General features: G+C 40.3%; 1 protein-coding gene across 4 annotated transcripts in view; it reads left to right on the plus strand.

The window, feature by feature from the left end:
* Positions 1 to 19,479, plus strand: part of TASP1 (taspase 1) — a 351,413-nt gene extending 331,934 nt beyond the window's left edge. For 2 of the 4 annotated variants that reach the window (XM_064275771.1, XM_064275772.1), the window contains one exon: positions 13,758 to 19,479. In XM_064275771.1, coding sequence (XP_064131841.1) covers positions 13,758 to 13,850 — 93 coding nt within the window. In that variant the 3' untranslated portion in view covers positions 13,851 to 19,479. The remainder of the gene's footprint in view (positions 1 to 13,757) is intronic. The other 2 variants (XM_003411457.4, XM_064275770.1) reach the window with 2 other exon arrangements.
* The last annotated feature ends 2,234 nt before the right edge of the window (positions 19,480 to 21,713 follow it).

Consider the following 21,713-nt stretch of genomic DNA (forward strand, 5'->3'; position numbering starts at 1 on the left):
GATCACCTCACCAGGCTCTCAAAGCGAAGAATCTAGGGATCTTTTAGATGAAAGTGCATTCCTGAAATTACCAGATGCAGAATACAAAAGTTTAATATATAGAACCCTTCAAGACATCAGGAAGGAAACGAGGCAATACACAGAACAAGCCAAGGAACACACAGATAAAGCAACCGAAGAACTCAGAAAGATTATTCAGGAACATAATGAAAAGTTTAATAAGCTGGAAAAATCCATAGACAGACAGCAATCAGAAATTCAGAAGATTAACAATAAAATTACAGAATTAGATAACTCAATAGAAAGTCAGGAGCAGAACTGAGCAAGTAGAAGCTAGAATTTCTGGACTCAAAGATAAATCACTTGGCACTAATATATTTGAAGAAAAATGAGATAAAAGAATTAAAAAAAATGAAGAAACCTTAAGAATCATGTGGGACTCCATCAAGAGAAATAACCTATGAGTGATTGGAGTACCAGAACAGGGAGGGATAGCAGAAAACACAGAGAAAATTGTTGAGGATTTGTTGGCAGAAAACTTCCCTGATATTGTGAAAGATGAGAAGATATCTATCCAAGATGCTCATCGAACACCACATAAGGTAGATCTTGAAAGTCCCCAAGACATATTACAATCAAGCTTGCCAAAACCAAAGATAAGGAGACAATTATAAGAGCAGCGAGGGATAAAAGAAAAGTCACCTACAAGGGAGAGCCAATAAGAATAAGCTCGGACTACTCGGCAGAAACCATGCAGGCAAGAAGGCAATGGGATGACATATTTAAAAAATTGAAGGAAAAAAATTGCCTGCCAAGAATCATATATCCATCAAAACTGTCTCTGAAATATGAAGGTGAAATTAAGACATTTCCAGATAAACACAAGTTCAGGGAATTCGTAAAAACCAAACCAAAACTACAAGGTATACTAAAGGGAGTTGTTTGGTTAGAAAATCAATAATATCAGGTATCGACTCAAGACTAGAACACTGGGCAGAGCAACCAGAAGTCAACCCAGACAGGGAAATTGAAAAAAAGAAAAAAACAAAGCAAGATTAAAAAAGAAAAAAAAAAAGCCCAACACAGGGTAACCACAATGTTATTGTATAAAAGAAGACAACATTAAAATAATAGAGGGACTAAGAAATGTAATCATATACCTTCCATATGGAGAGGAAGATACAGCGATACAAAGAAATAAAAGTTAGTTCTAAATTTAGAAAAGTAAAGGTAAATAATAAGGTAACCACAAAGGAGACAAACTACCCTACTCATCAAAATAAAATACAAGGGAAAAATACAGACTCAGCAGAAACAAAATCAACAACAAATATGAGGAAAGGACAATATATAAAGAAAATCTACTCAGCACATAAAATCAAGTGGGAAAAAGAAGCTGTCAGCACACAAAAAAAGACATCAAAATGATAGCAGTAAATTCATACCTATCAATGATTACCCTGAACGTAAATGGACTAAATGTACCAATAAAGAGACAGAGAGTGGCAGAATGGATTAAAAAACAAGATCCGTCTATATGCTGCCTGCAAGACACACCTTAGACATAGAGACACGAACAAACTAAAACTCAAACTCAAAGGATGGAAAAAATATATCAAGCAAACAACAGTCAAAAAGCAGGAGTGGCAATATTAGTTTCTGACAAATAGACTTTAAAGTTAAATCCATCAAAAATGATAAGGAAGGACACTATATAATGATTATAGGGACAATACACCAAGAAGATATAACCATATTAAATATTTATGCATCCAATGACAGGGCTGCAAGATACATAAAACAAACTCTATCAGCATTGAAAAGTGAAATAAACAGCTCCACAATATTAGTAGGAGACTTCAACACACCACTTTCAGTAAAAGACAGGACATCAAGAAAGAAGCTCAATAAAGACATGGAAGATCTAAATGCCACAATCAACCAACTTGACCTCGTAGACATATACAGAACAGTCCACCCAAAAGCAACCAACTATACTTTCTTTTCTAGTGCACATGGGACATTCTCTAGAATAGACCACATACTAGGCCATAAAGCAAGCCTTAGCAGAATCCAAAACACTGAAATATTACAAAGCATCTTCTCTGACCATAAGGCCATAACAGGAAAAGCAGGGAAAAGAAATGAAACACTCGGAAACTGAACAATACCCTGCTCAAAAAAGACTGAATTATAGAAGACGTTAAGGATGGAATAAAGAAATTCAGAGAATCCAATGAGAACGGAAACACTTCCTATCAGAACCTTTGGGACACAGCAAAAACGGTGCTTAGAGGCCAGTTTATATCAATAAATGCACACATCCAAAAAAAGAAAGGGCCAAAATCAAAGAACTATCCCTACAACTTGAACAAATAGAAAGAGAGCAACAAAAGAAACCCACAGTCACCAGAAGAAAACAAATAATAAAAATAAGAGCTGAACTAAATTAAATAAAAACCACTAAAACAGAAAAACAATTGAAAGAATTAACAAGACCAAAAGCTAGTTTTTCGAAAACTCAACAAAATTGATAAACCATTGGCCAAACTGACAAAAGAAAAACAGGAGAGGAAGCAGATAACCCAAATAAGAAATGAGATGGACGATATTACAATAGACCCAACTGAAATTAAAAGAATCATATCAGATTACTATGAAAAACTGTACTCAAATTTGAAAACCTAGAAGGAATGGATGAATTCCTAGAAACACACTACCTACCTAAACTAACACAAACAGAGGTAGAACAACTAAATAGACCCATAACAAAAGAAGAGCTTGAAAAGGTAATCAAAAAACTCCCAACAAAAAAAAAAAAAAACCCAGGTCCAGACGGCTTCACTGCAGAGTTCTACCAAACTTTCAGAGAAGAGTTAACACCACTACTACTAAAGGAATTTCAGAGCATAGAAAAGGATAGAATACTAGCAAACTCATTCTATGAAGCCACCATATCCCTGATACCAAAACCAGGTAAAGACACCACAAGAAAAGAAAATTATGGACCTATATCCCTCATGAATGTAGATGCAAAAATCCTCAACAAAATTCTAGCCAATAGAATTCAACAACATATCAAAAAAAATAATTCACCATGACCAAGTGGGATTCATACCAGGTACGCAGGGATGGTTCAACATTAGAAAAACAATTAATGTAATCCACCACATAAATAAAACAAAAGACAAGAATCACTTGATTTTATCAATTGTTGCAGAAAAGGCATTTGACAAAGTTCAACACTCGTTCATGATAAAAACTCTCAGCAAAATAGGAATAAAAGGAAAACTTCTCAACATAATAAAGAGGATTTATACAAAGCCAACAGCCAACATCACCCTAAACGGAGAGAGCCTGAAAACATTCCCGTTGAGATCGGGAACCAGACAAGTGTGCCCTTTATCACCACTCTTATTCAACATTGTGCTGGAGGTCCTAGCCAGAGCAATTAGGCTAGATAAAGAAATAAAGGGCATCCAGATTTGAAAGGAAGAAGGAAAAGTATCTCTATTTGCAGATGACATGATCTTATACACAGAAAACCCTAAGAAATCCTCCAAAAAACTACTGAAACTAATAGAGTTCAGCAGAGTATCGGGATACAAGATAAACATACAAAAATCAGTTGGATTCCTCTACACCAACAAAAAGAACATCCAAGAGGAAATCACCAAATCAATGCCATTTACAGTAGCCCCCAAGAAGATAAAATACTTAGGAATAAATCTTACCAGACATGTAAAAGACTTATACAAAGAAAACTACAGTACACTTCTGCAAGAAGCCAAAAGAGACTTACATGAGTGGAAGAACATACCTTGCTCATGGATAGGAAGACTTAACATTATAAAAATCTCTATTCTACCAAAAGCGATCTATACATTTAATGCAATTCCAATCTAAATCCCAACGACATTCTTTAATGAGACGGAGAAACAAATCACCAATTTCATATGGAAGGGAAAGAGGCCCTGGATAAATAAGGCATTGCTGAAAAAGAAGACCAAAGTAGGAGGCCTTACTTTACCTGATTTTAGAACCTATTATACCGCCCAGTATTCAGAACAGCCTGGTACTGGTACAACAACAGATACATGGACCAATGGACTAGAATTGAGAATCCAGACATAAATCCATCCACATATGAGCAGCTGATATTTGACAAAGGCCCCAAAACAGTTAAATAGGGAAAAGACAGACTTTTTAACAAATAGTGCTGGCATAACTGGATATCCATCTGCAAAAAAATGAAACAAGACCCATACCTCACTCCATGCACAAAAACTAACTCAAAATGGATCAAAGACCTAAATATAAAATCTAAAACGATAAAGATCACGGAAGAAAAAATAGGGACGTTAGGAGCCCTAATACATGGCATAAACAGTATACAAAACATTACTAACAAGGCAGAAGAAAAACTAGATAACTAGGAGCTCCTAATAATCAAACACCTATGCTCATCCAAAGACTTCACCAAAAAAGTAAAAAGACTATATGCAGACTGGAAAAAAGTTTTTAGCTATGACATTTCTGATCAGCGCCTGATCTCTAAAATCTACATGATACTGCAAAAACTCAACTGCAAAAAGACAACCCAATTAAAAAATGGGCAAAAGATATGAATAGACACTTCACTAAAGAAGACATTCAGGTAGCTAACGGATGTATGAGGAAATGTTCACTATCATGCCATTAGAGAAATGCAGATCAAAACTACAATGAGATTTCATCTCATTCCAACAAGGCTGGCATTAATCCAAAAAACACAAAAGAATAAATGTTGGAGAGGTTGTGGAGAGATTTGGAATACTTATACACTGCTGGTGGGAATGTCAAATGGTACAACCACTTTGGAAATCGATTTGGTTCTTCCTTAAAAAGCTAGAAATAGAACTACCATACCATCCAGCAATCCCAGTCCTTGGAATATATCCTAGAGAAATAAGAGCCTTTACACAAACAGATATATGCACACCCATGTTTATTGCAGCACTGTTTACAATAGCAAAAACATGGAAGCAACCAAGGTGCCCATCAATGGATGAATGGATAAATTATGGTATATTCACACAATGGAATACTACACATCGATAAAGAACAGTGAGGAATCTGTGAAACATTTCATAACATGGAGGAACCTGGAAGGCATTATGCTCAGTGAAATTAGTCAGTTGCAAAAGGACAAATATTGTATAAGACCGCTATTACAAGAACTTGAGAAATAGTTTAAACTGAGAAGAAAACTTTCTTTTGTGGCTACGAGAAGGGGGAGGGAGGGAGGGTGGGAAAGGGGTACTCACTAATTAGATAGTAGATAAGAACTACTTTAGGTGAAGGGAAAGACAGCACACAGTACAGCGGAGGTCAGCACAATTGGACTAAACCAAAAGCAAAGAAGTTTCCTGAATAAACTGAATGCTTCGAAGGCTGGTGTAGCAGGGGCAAGGGTCTGGGGACCATGGTTTCAGGGGACATCTAAGTCAATTGGCATAATAAAATCTATTAACAAAACATTCTGCATCCCACTTTGAAGAGTGGTGTCTGGGGTCTTAAACGCTAGCAAGCAGCCATCTAAGATGCGTCAATTGGTCTCAACCCACCTGGATCAAAGGAGAATAAGGAACACCAAGGACACAAGGCGATTACAAGCCCAAGAGACAGAAAGGGCCACCTGAACTAGTGACTACATCATCCTGAGACCAGAAGAACTAGATGGTGCCCGGCTACAACTGATGACTGCCCTGACAGGGAACACAACAGAGAACCCCTGAGGGAGCAGGAGAGCAGTGGGATGCAGACCCCAAATTCTCATAAGACCAGACTTAATGGTCTGACTGAGACTGGCACGACCCCGGTGGTCATGGCCACCAGACTTTCTATTGCCCCAGGACAGGAACCATTCCCGAAGCTAACTCTTCAGACATGGATTGGACTGGACAATGGGTTGGAGAGGGATGCTGGTGAGGAGTGAGCTTCTTGGATCAGGTGGACACTTGAGACTATGTTGGCATCTCCTGCCTGGAGGGGAGATGAGAGGGTGGAGGGGGTTAGAAGCTGGCGAAATGGACACAGAAAGAAAGAGGGGAGGGAGACAGCAGGCTGTCTCATTAGGAGGAGAGTAATTGGGAGTGTGTAGCAAGGTGTATATGGGTTTTTGTGTGAGAGACTGACGATTTGTAAACTTTCACTTAAAGCACAATAAAAATTATTTAAGAAAAAAAAAACTTGCCAAAAATGCCTTTCTAAAGAAGATAGCTGCCATTTTGCTTTGGTGAGGAAATGCAAGGTACAAAATGGTGGTGGTAATGGTAACACCAGCGTCAGAACCGGCCTAACTAAAAGGGGGATGATGCAGATGAAGATCAGCCCAAGGCGCATCCCCTATGAGGTGGAGGTCAGACATACCTCTACAATTCAACCTTTCTACCAATTCTGACACCAGCCGTCCCTCCCACAGCACTCTCTACTTCTCTGCTGGGTTCAATTCCATTGTAGTGGCCACTCAGAGCTCACAGAGCTTACTTACAGTTAAGTGGTTTATTAAGGAAGCAGCAGGGTATAGGTCAGTATCAGGATCAGCATCAGGCAGCATGTAGGCAAAGTCTACCTTCTTCAGTGCAGGACAGTTCTCTCAGCTCCTCTCAGCCCTGCAGGCCTCCTCTCAGCCACTTCAGGACAGGCTCCTCTCAGGTGCCTCAGGACAGGCTCCTCTCCTCCCCCTCAGGACAGGCTCCTCTCCATCCCCTCAGAACAGGCTTCTCTTGGCCCTGCCATCTGTCACCACCCGCTCTGCTGCAGGGCCCCTTCTGGGCCTGTCACCATCTTCAGCGTTGCATCCCTTGACCTGTGTTACAGCTGTTTTAGAAGGTTCCTTGCCTCCTCTCTCTCTCTCTCTGCCAGCCCCTTCTTTCTCCTTCCTGCTTCTTGTCTTTCTGCTTCTTTATGTCTTTGAAACCTCTGTGGGCTTGACTGTGTATATATACAAACTCCTGGCCAATTTCAAGGCACAGCCATCCCACCAGGGCTATGAACTGACCAATTCCCTCTAGGTAGGCCACAGATACTTCATTTGCATAGTCTACTGGCCAATCCCCGCAAGGTGCTTACCAATCACAGGGAAGGCTGCAGCCCAGGGCCAGATAAAATATCAAACCACTGTTTACAGTTTACCTAGGAAATGTAACAAACCCTTTGGGGTATAAAACTAGGGCAAAGGTAACTCCTCAGGGCTTGGTACAGGGGAGGGGAGGGCTCTCAAAATGTTTTTCAAAAGAACCAAGGCAAAAGTCCACATAAAGGAGTTCATTTCACCACACAAAGGTTGCCAGATTTTTCAAGAGAAGATAGAAAGCAAGATGCTTGGGTGCAATCTCCCCATTTTTTAATATTTTCTATTAATTTTTTTAAAGTTGGAGACAGTGTATGGCCCAAACCAAATAAACCTGTTACCTCTTCCTGATTCAGGCTCAGCAGGCCATTTCACATCCCACTGTCTCTAGTTTTCCTTGCCCTTCCAATGCCACAGCCTTCAGAAGTGGTCCTAGTTCCTTTGATCTGTCCCCTCCCTTTCTGGACGTCTGTGGTGTTTATGGTTGGGTATCCTACCCTTATAGCGCATGGTCATGTGATTTTGTTAGTGGCTTTCTACTCATTTGTCTTCCAACAAAATTTCGGGTTCCCTGAAGGCGGTTGGCCAGTATTATACCACTTTGGTTTTCTTCATAGCGCCCAAGCATGTTGAGCTGATTGTTTCTGAGACTTAGTTCAGTAATACAGCAAGCTGGTATACGATCAAACTCTTTGTTGAAGTTGTTTTTAGCCACTGTCGGGTTGGCCCCCGACTCATGGTAGCCCCACGCACAGTGGGATCAGACTGTTCTCATTTGCTGATTTTTGGACGTAGACCACCAGGCATTTCTTCCTAGTCTGTCTTAGTCTGGAAACACTGCTGACACCGGTTCAGCATCATAGAAAAACGCAAGCCCCCACTTAGAAATGGGTGGTGACTGCACCTGAGGTGCATGGGCCAGGAGTCAGGTCTGGGTCTCCTGCGTGGAAGGCAAGAATTGCCAGCACTGAACTACCATTGTCCCCCAATCAAACCCTTCACAGTTGGGAAATACTTAACAACTGTTAGTTATTTTATCGGTAGCAGCAAATCAGCAACATCAAAAAGGCTGCCTAAAAATGCCCATAAATCTTCAGTTTTACCTATTGGCGTGTAACAAATTTTTCATTAAAACATCTTATTATATTTTTGCAGACTATAAAACTTTTCAAATAGAATTTCTCAATTCTGGAACATCCAATAATATATAATAGAGATTGTGTTGGACAATGTGTTATCACTATGTGTTTGTCTGAATAATAATAATAATAATACCTAACAGTTCTTGAGGTATGCTTTTTTTGCATGCAGTATCTCATGTAGTCCTTATCAGCTCTGTGATGTAAATGTTACTCTTTTTAAAAAAGATGGGAGCTCGCAAAGTTAAGTAAGCAGCAGAGGTCACACAGCAAGTAAGTACACAGGCCTAGATTGGACCAATATTGGTTAAGATAACACCAGCTGCTGTAACAAGCAAACCCCAAAGTATATAGTAGGTCAAACACAGTAAAAGTGTGTTCCTCACTCACATAAAATCCAAAATTGGGGTTCCTGATAGGTGGAAGACTCTCCTCCAAGTAGTGACTCAGAGTTCCAGGCTCCTTCTGTCAGATGGGCCTCAAGGACATCAGAAAAAGAATATGGAGAATAATGGTGCCTAGGAAGATTTTCTGCCAGGCCCGGTGGTATCACGCTAGTCCTGTGTAGACACACCTAATTGCACAGCGGGCTGGGAAATATATTCTAGCTATGTGTCTAAGAAGAGGAGATGGCTCCAAATCCAAGGTGTTTGGATTCTGCAAGCCATGGTCATAGTCATTATGATAAACTGTCTCTTTAGATTAACTTTAGAACTGGACATAAAATGTTGTATGCTTTGTCTACTTCTTTTAGCTGCACCAGGTGATGAAAACACCTCCACTCTATTTCGAAATGCTATTTCTTAAGTCTCTCCGCTGCTAAGTGGTTTTTTTCTTCACTGTCATTTGTTCTTTGTAAATGCCTACACTGCTTTGACTGGAGTATTTTGCTTCAAGCTCTCTATATTTTTTTAAAAACAGAAAACCAAACCCTCAGAATTGTGAAACCGTGAACAAAACATTTCCGAGAGCTTTTTTTGGACTGTGCCTGTCTAGATTTTGTTTTCCTGACCCCACCAAAGGAGGGTAATGAGTTAAGAGAATCTTCCCTTGACTCTTGTGGCAGATCTTGATCAAATTTCCTAAAAGTGGAAAGATGGTTGTATGTTGAGTAGAGAGGCAGAGGATTAACATCGCTAAATAAAGGCTTTGTGACCTTTACAATTAAATAGTATGTTTGTAGTTTTTCTAGAAACCACACAAGAACAATTACTAAGGTGGTCTTATAAGATTTAAAGACATGAGTATCAAAGGAAATCTTAGCTACTACTTAGATTGTGATTAGAAGGTTAAGTAATTATGTAATACCTTTTTTTTTTTCTTGCTTTGACTTTCTCATTTCGAAATTCTCAGGCTAAAGGTGTTGTTAATACAATGTGTTTGGTTTTGTAAAGAGATACAGCCCTAAGAATATTGGCTTTGAATAGTCTATATAGAAGTTGATAGTTCTTCAAGGAGTGTTAACCTCAAGGATCTGTCTTTGCTGCTCAGGGAATTAACAAGAGGGCGGAGACTATAACTTACAAAGCCATTGGATTTCATTGATGTGGAGCTGTTACCAACTAAGAAATCTAAAGCTCCAGCCATATTCTATCAGCACAATTAATTTGGACAGTGGAAAAATTTAGTGCCTCTACTTTTTTAATCTACTTTAAAAGAATCTTTGATGTGCCAAGCTAGTTTGACTCTTTTACCAGTCACGTTTATCATACTAGTGAAAACACTTGAGATTCTGTGTGCATGTAAACATAGCCCAGGAAAGTATGTTTCAGGGACTTATTCACTCAATGAGCATTGCCAGAGTGTGTCTTCTGTGTCAAGCACTTTGACAGGTTCAGGGAACACAGAGGTGTGGGGAAAACAAGCTCCCGCCTTCAAATGACTTTCAGTTACAGGGACCTAAAAACTAACATGCAGTCAGGAAATAAGACGTTTGCATCCTGGTAGAAAAAATACGCAGACGGGTGCTATAGGAGCTAGAAGGAGGGCTTCTGGGTTGAGTGGAGGCCTGGTCAAGGAAGGAGTTTTTTGAGAAAGGACCAGAAAAGGATATTAGAGGCATGAAACCATGTGTATCAAGGCGTAAGAGTGGGACATGAGGCACAGAGTGGAGGGAGAGGAGCCAAAATTGATCAGCCTTTGCTTTTTCACATATGATTTTCACGTGTTATCTCCCATTAATTGCAAATTCCAGTGAAAATACATTAAGAGTAATGTGTGCTATTTAAACAGTTTTAAAGTCACCTTGATAAGCTATTACGTGCGCTGGATACTTTGAGAATTTGCACAGTCCATAGACGTCACTCAATATAAAATACTTTCTTGTACCTTTAAGTGCTGACATCAAAGTTCATTGTAGAAGTGGTCTATTTTTAAGCTCAAGATAAGTTCAAACTCATTTCTCTCAAAAAAAAAAAAAAATTTTTTTGGAGATAAATACCCAAATAAGACACTCTTAAAAAACACCCTCTGCTCACATTGAAATATCCGCAGAAAAGCTTCAAATACACCTTGGCTCAAAACTTCTCAGACAAAAGTCACTTATTTTCTGATGAATCAGATTACTTTGCTGGATGAAACTGGTGAAGTGTTGACGTTTGGATGGTTAACCATTTTCTTCTCTTCAACACAAAGATCATTCTTGTGTTTTGTCAGCGTATCCTCCCTCTTGACTAGATGATGACGTAGGAAAGGGAGAATCCTGAGAAGTTAAACTTAACAACTAGTTTGTCTAGTTGAGCATTTCTGTTTTATGTAAACAGTTTAATTTATATAAACCTGAATGTATTTTTGAAGTATTTTGCCCAAGTACTGCTAATAAATATCTCATGACCATTGTCATCTTCTCCAGTCCCTTTTTCTTTTCTCCCCTGCCTCTTTGATGTTTTGTGTCTTTACTCAGTTTATTTATATGTTCTTCTGTTGTAAATTTGGTGAGGGGTTTGGTGAGGTTAAGTTTGGATTGGCTGTCACTGTTTTTGCAAACCTCAAGGGATTGCTGTCAGCCCCCCACCCCCCTCCCCCCCCACCCCGGACCATTAGACAGCAATTTCTTCCTTCCAGTTCTGGGTCTTTTCCTTGGTCAACAGGAAATTGGTTGCTTTAAGACCAACATCCATCCCCCTGGTCAAGATGCAGGCCATCTGGTTGAACCTAGTAAATCACTGATTTTTTTTAAACGATTATTTTATTCTCTGTACCCTGGACCACCAGGATTGCCAGGAGTTCCCATTGTTTTCTCCCAAAATCTCTGGGGGAAATATGCTGTTGGCTTTTCCCACGAGCCATCTTTCAAAGGGCAGATATTTTAACCAACCTGATTGGAAAATTCAAACCTATTTATAAACAGAACTGTGTGGTTCCCCCTGTGGGTATCTACATCATGGAGTAATTCCTAGCTAGCCCCATCTCTTGACATCTTATAGAGAGCTGTTCTGGACCAGGTAGGAAATGATCGTTTCTGCTTTATTTTTAATCCCTATCATAGCTGCGTACCTATGTTCATGACTAAAAAGAATGAGATTGGGGTAAAATTGACTTTGAGGAGCTTCTGTTCTCTCAGGGACCTTTTTTTTTTTTTGCTTTAAGAACACCTTTTTAAAAAAACTGGCGGATGATGCCTGGGGTAAAAAAGTTCTCTCACTTCGTGTGAATTTCTGAGAAAGTGACCCCGTCAACACAGACCTCACCAAATTGTGGGGTTTGAGCTTTATGTGCCTGATATGACAGGGGTAGTAGAAACAAACAGCATCCTTTCCCCTTCTCACTCCTCCCTCTAGGTAAATGAGGCATCAAGAAACAAAAAAGCCACAAGTTCTAAGGTAAAATATATCAGTGTGATAAGACCCAAGTTTGGCCATCAGATGCAATAATGAGGCCAGATTCTGGGGTATGGTTCCCAGAGGCCTGATTCAAGTCAGTGAACTCAAGGGATCTTTGAATCCCAGGAGGTATCACAGAGACCTGTCTTGCTGTAGCTAGGCACTGCAAAGTCAACTGACCTAACTCCTGTATGTTACAGACCGCTTGATGGCTTGCACAGAGAAAAACTTAGTACCCAGGGAGCAGTTCCTGCTCTCCAGAACTTTCCGAATTGCTTACTTATATCAGCTGTTCTAATCAACCTTGTCCATTTGGTCCCAGAAAATAATGTCTCTCTGCCTTCAAACTATAAAACAACTAGCTTACTGTTATTCCACCTAAAACGTATGCTTATTTCATTCTTGGTTGCATAAGAGGACATCAGTCCTACCCTAGGCTTGGCCAACTCACCAACCTCATCTGACAGCCACTCTCTGGGGACTTGAACTCACTGTGTTCCATAAACCTGTTGCTGTCAAGTTGGTTCCAACTCATAGCGACCTTATGGGACAGAGTAGAACTGCCTATAGAGTTTCCAAGGAGCGCCTGACGGATTCAAACTGCCAACCCTTTGGTTAGCAGCCATAACACTTAACTACTATGCCACCAGGGTTTCCCACTGCAGTTCAGTCCCTAGGAAAAGCTTGTTTAGAAAAGCAGAATTAGAGAGGATTACCTGAAGGACATGAAGTCACTTTGTTCCTCTTAGAAACTCCCGATGTTTATCTATCCCTGGATTAAGCCAGACCATCAAAAAAAGGAATTCCTGGCTAACGTCATCCTGACCCTTTGTGAACAGCTTTTACTGACTTCCACTCGGGCCTCCAGCCCATGCCTCCACTGAGTGATACTATAACACTCAGCCCTACGAAACTCTTTGTTGTAGAGTCGATGTCTTCACTCTTCCCGGTGTACACTGTGCCCTCTTTATGAAGAGCCACAGGAAAAATTGTTCCATGGTCCCAGTACCAAGAACAGTTATTCTTGTCTGTGCAGTTAGTTTGCTTTTATCCTGTAAACTACATGAATCATATAGCTGGTCATGAACCCTAGGAAGGTGAGAGACAGGACAGCAGCCTGCCTCCAGCAAGGGTGCACAACTCCATAGCCTAGATTTTGAATTTTACTCTTGCTCCTGTCTTTTTATTTTACAAGCTCTTTTTTGTCTTTTTTTTTTTTTTTTTTCATTTTCTCACTTACTTTAGGTTACGGGATTGTCTAAATATTTGTAAGCTACTTAAGTCCTTGAAGGAAAACATTGTGGGTATAAACATTGATCAAGTATTCTTAATTTCCTGAATGTTTAGAGGCCAAAATGTATATAATTTATTAGCTTCAAGATACCTGGAATAATCTCAATACATACAGTTGTCACCAAACATCATTGTTCTGAACAGCACCTAAGCGATAAGTTCTGTGCTGTCAGGGGCCTTGGGGATCCTGGTCACTTCTCTCCAGTTGCTAGCGCTGTGTCTAGAATGTAGTAGCTGCTCAATAACAGAGTCTTCTGCTACCATCACCAGGGCCTGTGGATGCGCAGAAGAAAAGTGAAGCCATAACGCTGTGGTATTTCCTCCACCTTCACTGGTTGTAGGGGGACACGGGCAGGCCATCTCACACTCTCCCTGTCTCCCTCTCTGCAGACCCACATTTCAAGACTCCCTCCCGGTGCGGTGGCAGGACAATCCATCGCAATCGAAGGTGGGGTTTGCCGCCTGGAGAGCCCAGTGAACTGATTCTTCCAGGTGAGCAGGAAGCACCTGAAGACATTTCAGAACCTCAGCTTTCCAGGCTTTTTAACTGCAGTTGGACGTTTCATCCTCCTCCTTTTATAATTCCTCCTGTAACCTCGTGGACCACTCGAGGCACAAGTGCTGCTGTAGCTAGCTTTTAGTGACGCATGGCGGGTGAGTGTGACTGAGTGTGGCTGTGTGTGTGTGCGCGCGCGCAGCGTGTGTGCTTGCTTCTTCCTTGATGAAATAGAAACTCCTCCTTATTGTGTAAACTAAAACGGAAACAATTAAATCTTCTTTACAAAATGTGTGCTGTAACTGTTTACAAGTAAAACCTAAAGTTGCAGAAAATAATTTTGATTTCGTAAAGAGGTACCAACTGTCCTTGATGTGTCTGAAATGAAGAGTCAATCTACTTGTTTAAATGATTTGACAGTGGTCGTGCTCCATTTAATAACTGTAATAAGTAATAAAGTGTTTTTATTTGTTAACCAGTTTAAGTGGATCCTGTGGTAGCTTAAACTGTTGTTCTCATCCCTCATATGGGGCATTTTTCTGTAACAAAGAATGGTTTCAATGAAACAATCTAGCAGAGAATTAAGGTCAGGACCTTTTTAAGTAAGAGTCTTATTGATAAAGTTTGTACTTTTTTCCTCAAGCTCTTCTAAGCTTCAACATTGCATAGCCATGCGCTGTAGGCACTATATTATGGAAGGGTGCGTGAGGAGGACAGTCAGTAATGCCGCCTTGAATTTGTGTACAATGGAATGTTATTTACAATGTAACACTGTAAATAAGAAAGCAAAGTTTATGGAAAAATTCAATAATATCTTTGGTTCTTGTTTAAATATATTTTTAACATAAAGGCACAAAAATAAAAGAAGCATATTACTGGGTATAGTGTGTGACTCCTCTTCTCAGACTAATAAATTACCTTTAAAGTCTAGTTTGGAGTTTTTTGTTTGTTTGTTTTTGTTTTTTGCTTATTTGTTTGTAAAGTGGCTTCTTCCAGAAATCATACCTATCCATCCACTGCTGTTATGGTTGTTCAAGTCTTATCCCTGTGCAGTGGGTGTACACACCAGAAAGATGAAAGTTGAGTTTAGTACATGACTTCATGGTTAGTATGGACAGTCCTAAAATTTCAGTTGCAGTTTGATCAAAATTGCGTTTAAAAAAGGAAAGAGAGGGAGTTATTTCTTGATTTAAAAAAAAGAGAAGGAATAAAATCGCTTCCCTTTGAAAAATGATAGTGGCAGCTAAAAACGCAATAGTTTCAGTTGATAAATTGCTGCTAAATGTTACATTTAGTGCTTCTGGAGCACACAAGAAAAACAAGACTTTCCTTTTGATTTTATATATAAGAAGTGGTTATCAAGATGATACTAAAGACAGACTTGCTCAGGAGGAGGAAGTTCCCTGCACCGTGTAATCATGGCTCTGGGCAGTACCTGATAAAGCCCCAGAAGAAATTATACACTTGACATCGATGTATGGCCAAATTATAAAGGAAAGACAACCAAAATGGAGTGGGTGTAAATATGAATGATTTGGAAGTTGCTCGTTTATATTCCTCACACAGGCAATTACATTTGTCTCGCTGTGTTCTCATAGACAGATTGGTGCCGTGGTATCTGTTTCTCATTCTTAATGAGGCTGAGAACTTAGTAAGAGATGGGCTGGCTGGTGGGCAGCCTTTGGCTTCAAAAGCTTTCAAAGACCTGTTACCTGTTGGCAGGGTTTTTTTCAGGAACTGGACAGGCTCATGTAAAACTATCAGGACACATAAATAAAAAAAAATAGGAGCCTGAAAATCATCTGACCTGTTTCACCAGGAATGCCATTTCTTTCATCTCCTTTTGTCTCCATTCCATTCATATTTACAAATTTGGACTAAAGACCCCTTTTATGAAGAGTTTTAAAACTGCTTGATGTAAAGGAGCACAGCCCTGCAAGAACCCTCTGTAAAAACATTATTCTCCAATTTTCTAAGTAACTTGTTGTTGTTGTTAATTTACGGAATATCGAGAAAGCAGGAGAAGAGAAATAAAAAGAGGTGTTCAGAATCATGGAGACAAAAAATGTTCCTTCACTGTAAAATCAGACGTTAAAGAACAGGTGCTGGAACAAGAGGCTATGACAGATAGAAAACCAACTGCGTTTCACACAAACGTGGAAAAGGTTGTTGGTGTTGGTTGCCATCGAGTCAGTTCTTACTCATGGTGACCCCATGCATGCAGAATAGAACTACTCCATAGGGTTTTCAAGACTATGACCTTCCGGAACCAGATCACCAGGCCTGTCTTCGTCAAACCGCCAACTTCTCAGTTAGTAGTTGCTTAACCCTTGCACCACCCAGGTAGAACCTAATAAGAAATTAGACTCATTCCCTAGTCTGTCTGCTATCACCAAAATTCTGAAGCTGTGTTTTAAGGTGCCCACTTTTAACACGAATGATGTTAAACGCATATGTATATTTTTTTTCTTAAGGCCTGAGCATTGGATGTTTGGTTCTCTTATAATTAAGTCTGGTCTGGATTCCTCAAGGCCATCACTGTGCCTTGCTGTGGGTTTGAGGTCATCAGAGCTTGTTGAGGAGGTGGAGGGAATATGGTCCACCTTCAGGAACTCATGGCTGTTGCCAGCTCTGCCACTTCTCTCCACTTGCAGTGTGTCTGCCTATGGCAAGTTTTTTCTCATCTTTGACTTGCAACTTTTAAATGCGAGCTCGAACTCAGATATCAGGATTTGCTAGAATTGTGTGCAAAGTATGTATAAACAAGTCCTAAATGCTAGTCTGAGGTGCTCGTCTGTGAGGAAAGTGAATAAATTTTAGTTTATGAAAATGAGGACATCTCTTTTTGCTGTTAAAAAGTCTTTTTGGGGAGGCCTAATTCCTTGTTTTCTCTCATGTTTGAAAGTAGTGATTCTGCGTACAGGTTACTGCAGATAAACAAGGGTGCTCTATTTTGTCATACTGGAAGGAGCAAAGAGAGAATTTAGAAAACCCCTGGAATTAGTCTTGAATCTTGAGGTTGGAAAAAAGCTTTTAGCTATGACATTTCAAATCAGCCCCTGATCTCTAAAATCTACATGATACTGCAAAAACTCAACCGCAAAAAGACAACCCAATTAAAAAATGGGCAAAGGATATGAACAGACAATTTACTAAAGAAGACATTCGGGTAGCTAACAGATACAGGAGGAAATGCTCACGATCATTAGGTATTAGAGAAATGCAAATCAAAACCACAATGAGATTTCATCTCACTCCAACAAGGCTGACATTAATTAAAAAACACAAAATAATAAATGTTGGAGAGGTTGTGGAGAGACTGGAACACTTATATACTGCTGGTGGGAATGTAAAATGGTACAACCACTTTGGAAATTGATTTGGCACTTCTTAAAAAAATAGAAATAGAACTACCATAGGATCCAGCAATCCCACTCCTTGGAATATATCCTAGAGAAATAAGAGCCCTCACACAAATAGATATATACACACCCATATTCATTACAGCACTGTTTACAATAGCAAAAAGATGGAAACAACCAAAGTGCCCATCAACAGATGAATGGATAAATTATGGTATATTCACACAATGGAATACTACGCAACGATGAACACCAGTGAGTCCATAAAACATCTCATAACATGGAGGCACCTGGAAGGCATTATGCTGAGTGAAATTAGTTCCAAATGGACAAATATTATATGAGACCACTATTACAAGAACGGAAAAAAAGGTTTAACCCAGAAGAAAACATTTTTTGATGGTTACCAGGGTGGGGAAGGAGGGAGAGGGCTCTTCGCTAACTAGATAGTAGACAAGAATTATTTCAGATGAAGGGAAGGACAACACACAATACAGGGGAAGTCAGCACAACTGGACTAATAATCCAAAAGCTCAGAAGTTTCCTGAATACAACCAAACACTTTGAGGGACAGGGGAGCAGGGACAGGGGTCTGGGGACCATGGTTGCAGGGGACACCTAGGTTAATTGGCATAACAGTGTGTGAAGAAAACGTTCTGCATCCTATTTTGGTGAGTGGTGTCTGGGATCTTAAAAGTTAGCAAACAGCCATCTAAAATGCATCAATTGGTCTGAACCCACCTGGAGCAAAGGAGAATGAAGAACACCAAAGACAAGGAAAATATGAGCCCAAGGACAGAAAGGGCCACACAAACTAGAAACTCCATCAGCCTGAGACCGGAAGAACTAGACAGTGCCTGGCTACCGCCAGTGACTGCCCTGACAGGGAACACAACAGAGAATCCCTGATGGAGCAAGAGAAAAGTGGAATGCAGACCTCAAATTCTAGTAGAAAGACCAGACTTAATGGTCTGACTGAGACTGGAGGGACCCCAGAGGTCATGGCCCCCGGACTGTGATAGCACAGGACTGAAACCATTCCCGAAGTCAACTCTTCAGACAAAGATTAGACTGGACTATAAGACATAAAATGATACTGGTGAGGAGCATGCTTCTTAGCTCATGAGATTACGCGGGCAGCTCCTGTCTGGAGGTGAGATGAGAAGGCAGAGGGGGACAGGAGCTGGTTGAATGGACATGGGAAATACACAGTAGAGAGAAGGAGTGTGCTGTCACATTGTAGGGAGAGCAACTAGGCTCATATAACAATGTGTGTATACGTTTTTGTGTGAGAAACTGATTTGAATTGTAAAGTTTTACTTAAAGCACAATAAAAAAAAAAATGTTAGAAAGCAAAGATGTCACTTTGAGGACTAAGGTGCGCCTGACCTAAGCCACGGTATTTTGAGTTGCCTCATATGCATGTGAAAGGTGGACAGTAAGGAAGACTGAAGAAAAATTGATGCCTTTGAATTATGGTGTTGGTGAAAAATATTGAATATACCATGGACTATCAGATGAATGAACAAATCTGTCTTAGAAGAAGTACAGTGAGAATGCTCCCTAGAATTGAGGATGGCAAGACTTCATCTCACATACTTTGGACATGTTATCAGAAGGGACCAGTCCCTGGAGAAGGACATCATGTTTGGTAAAGTACAAGGTCAGTGAAGAAGTCCCTCAACCAGATGGATTGACACGGTGGCTGCAACAATGGGGTCAAGCATAGCAAGGAATGTGAGGATGAGGCAGGATTGGTCAGTATTTTGTTCTGTTGTACACAGAGTCACTATGAGTCAGAACCAACTCAGTGGCACCTGGCAACAAGAAGAAAGGTGTGCCGTGACTTTAAGAGATTTGAATTGACCAAAACAGTGGTTGCCAGTGTCCTGTGTCGTGAATGTGTCTCCATAATGACCATAATGCTATACCAACCTCATACAATGCCCATTTCCAGCAGCCCATTTCTCAAGCCTGGATGTCCATAACATAGTGTTTATGATTTTGAATATATCATTTATATCCACTGTATTTATGTATCCTAATTTGCTTATACAGTCCGTGCGAGTTTTTAATTAATTCCCATGGACAGACAGTCCTTGCTCTAGAAATTTCATGAAGCACTGTAGTTTTCTGTATAGATCAATTGGAACTTGTCCGTAAGTCTTCCAGTGTAAACTTCTGTGAGTAAATGGATGGCTTTCCTTACAGAGGCAGCCTGAAGCCATGTCCTACAACTGGCCATCCACAAGTTAAAAAAAAAAATTTTTTTTTCTTAAAACAAAATGTTTATTAAGTCCATCACATGAATTTGTTCTGACATAAATCCTGTAATTGCTCAACATTTTGAGTCCTTTTTTGCTGCGAAGCCCAGTGTCTTTGTCCACAGTGGTGGAAGTGGGTGCCTTCAAAGATGCTCTCTGGGAATTTTGCTCTCTCTGGTGCGCTCTGCCACAACCAGAATCTGAGGAGTAGTAGTATTTATTGTTAATGATCCGTCTGTTTGACTTTGGCAAGGAGAATATCAGAGCTACACAAGCACCTGGTTTAAATTTGGGCATAGCTGTATCTCTTTCTCATTCTCTTTGAGGATGGCTTCTGCTCTCTTAAGGTATTTATCCATTCCCGGATGCTCATTTTTTTTTTTTTTTTTTTTTGGCAAGTTCAAATGCCCTCAAAAGCTAGAAGAGTGGAGAGACGGTAGTAAGAAACCCTCATCATTGGGGTATTGATGGTAGAATTCTTGCCTTCCATGAACCAGGCAGCATTTCAATCTGTTGTACGTGAGGTCACCATAATTTGGCGATTCACTCAATGGCAGTAAACAACAACAATTTTCTTCCTGGCAAGGATACGTAAGAATGAAGATAGGAATAACAGCCAGTGTCCTTAGGGACAGGCAACTATATAACAAAGTATAAAATGTCCACTTTCACGCAACTTATTTGCTCTTAGAGAATAATATGAATTTATTGCCCAAAGAGGGCCCAAGGTGATGACGTTAAATGACAGACCATGTTTGTGTGGATAGAGGACAGGGCAGTGCCCACCTCCAAAGGTAATGGAGCAAAATGACCCTGGATTTGTGAGTTCTCAAACTTTAAAGTCACGTATCTTACCTGAAGAGAGAAGAATGCATAGCCATAATTCTACATATCAAAAGAATCTGATTTCTAAATTCCAAGAATAACACTCCATACAGATCTGATAGCTTACTTTTACTTCCCAGCAACCGTTCACTCACCGTTGGAGTAGTTCATCATCGGGTAAAAAACTTACCAAAGTGATCTAGGTGGAAGCCACTCCCCTCTACTGAGAAAAGGCTGAGCCCAGATGAAATGAATCCCTGTGCGTAGCTTTAAATGGTTTTACTTTAGCTCTTCTCTAAACCTCCCTCTACAAGCTGACTAACCAGGAGAGGGAGATGTGGGTGGGTGAGAGTAGTGGGCTACAGGGTCACTTAGTGTGTGGGAGGTTGTCAACATAAAATTAATCCTTTCACATTAATGTTTGTTCTGGGACCTTAAGAAATCTTAAGGAAAACAGTGCCTTTTCCCAATACTTAATTTTGGGTTCAAGTTCACACAGCATTAGCCCAAGTGTCTGTGATCACAGACCCACAGGCTGACCAAATTGACCAGGCAGTTTTTGTTTTCCCATGCTGCTGCTGTCTCTAGCATGCAAGGTCAAAGAATGGATTAAATCTAAAACTGGCAAGGGCTTCCCTCCAAGGTGGCACACTCAGCTTCCAGAAGACCATCAGCGAAGCCCAAGGTGGTTTGTTACAACACGTTGTGGAAAGCAGGAGGGAAAGTGAGCACAGTGGTTTCTCCTTTACATGAGAGAGTCACAGAAGTGCTGAAACCACAGCAGGCAAAGCCAGAAAAACTGGGCAAGGGTACCTACCGCCTTGAACTGCTATGGGGAATTCTCTGATTATCAACAGACCTTCAGAAGCTGGAAAAAAGAAAAAAAAAAGTCTGATCTAAGCAATTACTCTAACCTCTCCTATTGCTATTAAGTTCGGGATACAAAGAGTTGCTCCTAAATTGGCCTTTCCTGGCTTGGAAAATCCAATAATGCTTAAGAAATGGGGTATCATATTCTAATATATTAAGAAAAACATCTGTGCCTGTGCTATTTTCCATGTAGAAGTGGTGTTTTTAATCTTTCCTCCCAAGTTCTTCCCAAAACCTGTCAACTAACAGTTTTCCCCATGCTGGTTAATGGTAGCTCCATCCTTCTGGGTGCTCAGGCCAAAACTCTTGGGGCCATCTGTTTCAGGTATCTATTGCTGCATAATATCGCCCCACCACTGAACCTTAGTGGCTTACACAACAACCATTTTATTTGCTCACAATTCTGCAAACTGGACTTGGCTTCACTCTGGTTTTTCTGCTGCTCTTGCTCATGGTCATGACTGCATTCAGCTGAAGGATGAGCTGGGAATGGACTTCCTTCTTTCTCCATGCTGATCAGGGCTTCTCC

Source organism: Loxodonta africana, chromosome 24 (assembly GCF_030014295.1).
Source record: "Loxodonta africana isolate mLoxAfr1 chromosome 24, mLoxAfr1.hap2, whole genome shotgun sequence".
NCBI classification, from domain to species: Eukaryota; Metazoa; Chordata; class Mammalia; order Proboscidea; family Elephantidae; genus Loxodonta; species Loxodonta africana.